Source organism: Eurypyga helias, unplaced genomic scaffold (genome assembly GCF_000690775.1).
Source record: "Eurypyga helias isolate BGI_N326 unplaced genomic scaffold, ASM69077v1 scaffold27478, whole genome shotgun sequence".
Taxonomy (NCBI): domain Eukaryota; kingdom Metazoa; phylum Chordata; class Aves; order Eurypygiformes; family Eurypygidae; genus Eurypyga; species Eurypyga helias.
Genome location: NW_010265566.1, coordinates 1 through 5,227, shown reverse-complemented (window position 1 = coordinate 5,227; position 5,227 = coordinate 1). Strand labels below are relative to the sequence as shown.

The window sequence follows — 5,227 nt, the reverse complement described above, 5'->3', positions numbered from 1 at the left end:
GGAGTTTTATTTCCAAACTTCTAGAAGATCAATACAAACAATAGAAAGTAGACAAAATTAAAAACTTATTTAAAAAAGTTAGTTGTAAAAGTGATCTATAAAAAAACTGAAGGCAAATGACCAAGCACATTAGTTGTTTTGTGTATTGCAAACCTTGACAATTACGCATGCATCTTATCTTTGAGTGTCATGCATTCTTAGTGTCTGTTCCATCACATTTTAAACGTGTCAAGGAAATTCTACCACGGCAGTACCTTCACCAGTACAAATCAGGAGAAGTATTACAGATTAGAAGTGTTAGGAGTCACACCTGTGCTACATGTTGTGTCCAGCAGTTTCCAATATGTGACATTTACGGACTTGGATGCACTCGAATAAAACTGGAGTTTGTTTCAGGTCTTACTAACGGAAGCAAGATTCCACCACACACGTGCACCCCACCAAGAACATTTCTTCAGTACTAACAGCATGTAGTTTTATACTTTAATGATTCACTTTCTGGAAGTTTTATTTTGGAGAAAGCAAACAGCTTTTACTATCGTTCCAGTGCAATGGTTTAGCAAGACAGGAGTAAGTAATACGGTAAAAATTTGTGTGTTGTTCTTTCCTAAAATGTAAACTTCTCATGTAATATTTGTGTAGTCAGCAGAGTGTAGTAACAATAGTGAAGATTGTGAAAAAAATAAGAGTTACATTGAAAAATTCAAGAAAATTGCCAAAGATAGTGAAGTACGGATACACAGGAACAAACAGATAAATATCAAGAACATTGTTTCAGCCACACAAAAGGACACAGAGAAAGACTTTTCTTGTGAAGGAAAGGCAGTTGTTATTCTTGTCATGCTTGAAGGCAACTCCCCGATGACCTTCCCTATAAGGGGGAAAAAAAGGTTTATAAATGCTGTCTTCCTAAGGCAGTACACATTTCTCTTACAAATTATAACACAAAAGCTCCTTTGCAATGAGAGAAAATGAATAACCACTTTCCTTTTTCGGATGCTGGCACCCTTGAATATTTATTTTTTTAAATGGCTCTTCAACTTTGCTGTCATTTGTTGTGATCCTAAGGTAACTAAACAATAATAAACTAGATGATTGATGTATCAGCACAAGATGACTGAAAGACATCGTGGGCTGAGCTACGCACTTCTAAAAGGACCATAAATCAACCACTGAACTCAAACCTGAGAAAATATTTTGCATCCTGTCTGGATGATGCAGTCAAACTTGAATCCTGGAAATATATATATATATATATATACACACACACACACACTCACAGACAAAACACACACACACACTTTTTTCAGAAAGGTTGCTTCAATAACAGAAGAACACATATCAATTTTATCTCGTTTCCAGGAAGAATTCAGTGTAGCACCTAAATTAAAAAATCTTCTCCTTGTGCCTCCCCCCAAGTTTTTCTAGAAGAGCATCTCGCGCTCAGTTGTTCTCTGTCTTCAGGTTCACCCTGCTCTGTCAAAACCATGCAGCAACAATCAAACCCACGCTACTGGTGAGGCACAGGCACAGCTGTAAGCTGTGGAACCCTGGCAGCAGGAAGGGGAAACTTCACAAGTATGTCATGTTCTAGTTTAAATTCTGCCCTGAAAGAAAACATTCGTCTTCACGTTGACGGCACGCTCAAGAACAGGATTCAGGGGTTCTTCCTCTCTCTCTATAGCTTTTTTTCAGCTCTTTAGCAGGAACTATTTTTACTTTTTCCCTTCAAGAAGAGTAACCCCTTCTGAATATCCTACTTCCGCATTTGTCTGTCATGGGGAAGAAGTTAAGATTTTCCAACAGAACTTATGGTGTGATCCTGCCCAAGAGAGGCGGCACATACAGCCTTTCTTCCTCCTGCTGCAATCACCAGCATTTGCATGACAGATGGGAGAGTGAAGAGTGGGAATCATGGAATTGGATCCCAAAGATTTGCAAAGGCTGGACATAAGGGAGCAGCTCTTCTCGCAGACCTGTGCTATGAGGGTTATGAAGGACGTGATTACGGGCTGCCTCAGCTCCTCCCTGCTCCCACCGCCCTTGGTGCTGTACCTGCCCTAACCACAGGAGCCCCACGACAGACACAGCAAGTGGACGGCAGTAGGACGCTGAAGACAAATACTACTCTAAGCGAGGTCCTTGCTTAAGCTGGGAACTGCCACAGCTTCCTCTTACTTCTTCAAGCTGGGTACCTGACGGGTTTTATGTTCAGCTGTGTCAAACACAGCCCCGTGTCACAGACAGTTTTTGCTATTTTGGATGCTGCTAATGACCCTAGAGCTGCTCAAACACAGAACAACGATCAACCAAACAAAAACCACCAGCACATAAAAACCACCTCTAGAAAGAGCTGTAGGAAAGAGGGATGCTTCAGCTGCCACACAGAGAGCGATGCGTAGAGCCAGCACAGAAGTGATGAACACTTTGCTACCAAGAACTCGACATTCAAAAAACTATCACCACGTGCCCTTGTCCCTCCAAAGGTTTGAGTCTCTAATTAGCGTTGTTGTCATGGTACCTGTGACTTTATTACCTGATTTCAGAGTAGAGCACAGGATCGAGGTTCCCGAAAGGGATTGCTCCCGGCAGGAACCCCAACAAGCAAGGCATCTTTGCAGGCATTCTGCATACAGTACTGCTGGAGTTCTGCAGCTGCCTGGGAGACCTGTGTAAGGGAAAGAAGAACAAACCCAGAGAGGAAACTAATTCATTCACAAGCACCTATTGGGCATTTCTTCTTGAAGATCCATTATCAAGCAGAGCTGGAGAGCAGCCAAGTCAGCTCTTGGATTCTCAAACACCAGATACATCAGCACAGACACACATTTACAACGCTCCAATGAAATACTGTGCCAGCGATGCGCCACAGGAGTGCAGAGGACTGACGCGGAAGCGCGATGGAATTTGTCCTCATCAAAAGGCACCGGGCCATGACCAGAGTACTTTCCAATCCACTGTACTGTACCTGTTTTCAGGTTTATATTTGAATTCCTATATCGTCAGATAATTTATAAAACGGGTTTTCATTTCCAAACTGTTAAGCAACACAGAGCATAACAAGGAATGAAAACAAAAAGATGAGGAGGATGAGTTTTTAAGTCCAAATTGCCACCTTCTCCGTCAGTGAAGTGACAGCTTCAAACCAACATCCTACAGAGGACAGTCCAGAGGTGCAGAACAAGCCCACGAGCCCAAAGGCAAGGTGTGTCCAGCACTGAACTCCCCTCTTCTCCCTAGACAACAGGTGAGTCACATGCCTGTATTTTTGAAGGAAAAGGTAGGGGGATCCCCAGTTTCTCAGGCACACGCCTGCAGGGAACTGTCAAAATCCATGCTGCCTGCTACATTTTTAATAGAAAATACTGAGCATACTGGTGGGAACACACTTCCCCCTGACGTCACCTCTCCTTTCATTACAAGACTCTGAAATACTGATTCTTCTTCTTACACAACTTTGCAGTGTTGCCAGCAGAGGGATGAGACAACAGCCAGAAGGAACATCCATGCTCCCCAGCCTCCTGACTGAAGGGGCAACCCAGGAGCCCTGGCAGGATCTTGGTTCTAGGCCATCCCATCTAACAGCATCTGGAAGCGCATGGGAAATCTGGCCTAGCACATACTTTTGTTTGCTGTCACTGCTGTCCTGTTCATCACCTCCCAACTCTCCTCCAGGACACTCATCCTGGTAACTGCCTGAATTTACCCAGCAGCTGCCAGCATTTCAGGATTCAGAGAACCATGGAATGGTTTGGGTTGGAAGGGACCTTAAAGACCATCTAGTTCCAACCCCCCTGCCATGGGCAGGGACACCTTCCACTAGACCAGGTTGCTCAAAGTCACATCCAGCCTGGCCTTGAACACTTCCAGGGATGGGGCATCCACAGCTTCTCTGGGCAACCTGTTCCAGTGCCTCACCACCCTCTCCAGGAAGAACTTCTTCCTGATACCTAATCTAAACCTCCCCACTTTCAATTTAAACCCGTTACCCCTTGTCCTGTCACTACAGGCCCTTGTAAAAAGTCCCCCCCAGCTTCCTTGTAGCCCCTTCAGGTACTGGAAGGTGCTATAAGGTCTCCCCGGAGCCTTCTCTTCTCCAGGCTGAACAGGCCCAACTCTCTCAGCCTGTCCCCATAGCAGAGGGGCTCCAGCCCTCGGCGCATTTTCCCACAGCCTCCCCAGTTCTCTTGAGCAGAGTCCAAGGACACGCATCCGTAGCAAAGATCCCTGCTAGTCCCTGGTTTTGCCACTCCTCCCTTCCTGGAGGAGAAACTCTGGAGGCTGCAAACGTCTCTCACCTTTTTTTACCCCCTCAGCATAAGCACCCCCGCCTCAGCCACCGTGCCAATCCCTCAGCAGTACCCGACTGTGCACCTCACGGCTGTCAGCAAGAGGTGCCCCTTGCCAACACTCATCAGGCCAAGGCTGCGTGGAGCTTTTCCCTGGGAAAACAAGCAGCGTCGTTCAGGGCACAGCCTGCCCTGTGAGCACAGCACAGTTAGCAGCCCCTCACTGCGTCCCCTTGCGCTGGGCTGCCGAAGTCCGCAACACGGACCGAGCTGCGTATATCCCGGTCGGTGCTCCTGGAAAGATACAAACCTGCTCCTCGGCACCTGTGTGAGAATTATCCGCGCAGCAGCAGACTCTTGTTCTAGGACAGAGGTGCTACTCGCAGCCCTACCTACACCCCTGTCACATTCTACAACCCCGCTGCACCCGGCGAGCACACGGGTTTCTGCCGTGTTTCACCACAGGACAAACGCCCCGCGGCAGCCTCCTGCGTGCAAGATGTGTGTGGGTCCTTCTTTCCTACTCGGTTTCCTCTTTCTGAAAATATTGTTCCTGTCTGCTTTCTTAGCTGGCGGGGTAAACAAAATCACCACCGGAACTTTGTAGTATGGGATGTATTTTTAAAAATCCTTTCATAGCCAGCTGCCATCCGAAGACGCACTGTCTATTCAAAGTAGCCAAAACAATGTTTTCTCCTACGTCGGCGCCTGCTAAAGCGGATCCGAGTGGTTTTCCACCAGCTGGATATACTCCTCAGTGGTTTTACACTGCACATCAAGAAACGCAGGAGACACTTTTTGCAAGAGGTGTGTTCAATGCCGCATCACGTTGCTCGTGAAGGAGATGCGAACGGGCTCCGGGCACCGCAGACCAGGGAGGAGGTTGCTGTGCACAAGGCTGACCCGAGGAGGAGACCCAGGCCTCATCACGGCCAAGC

The 5,227-nt window shown here is 46.8% G+C and overlaps 1 protein-coding gene across 1 annotated transcript; it reads right to left on the bottom strand.

Moving 5' to 3' along the window:
• Positions 1-2,542: 2,542 nt before the first annotated feature.
• On the bottom strand, positions 2,543-4,613 carry LOC104513444 (guanine nucleotide-binding protein G(I)/G(S)/G(O) subunit gamma-10-like; the record flags this gene model as incomplete). The annotated part of the gene is made up of 2 exons (XM_010156791.1): positions 2,543-2,668; positions 4,514-4,613. Coding segments are annotated over 2 exons (226 nt in total), but the record flags the coding sequence as incomplete, so codon positions are not given.
• Positions 4,614-5,227: the final 614 nt, after the last annotated feature.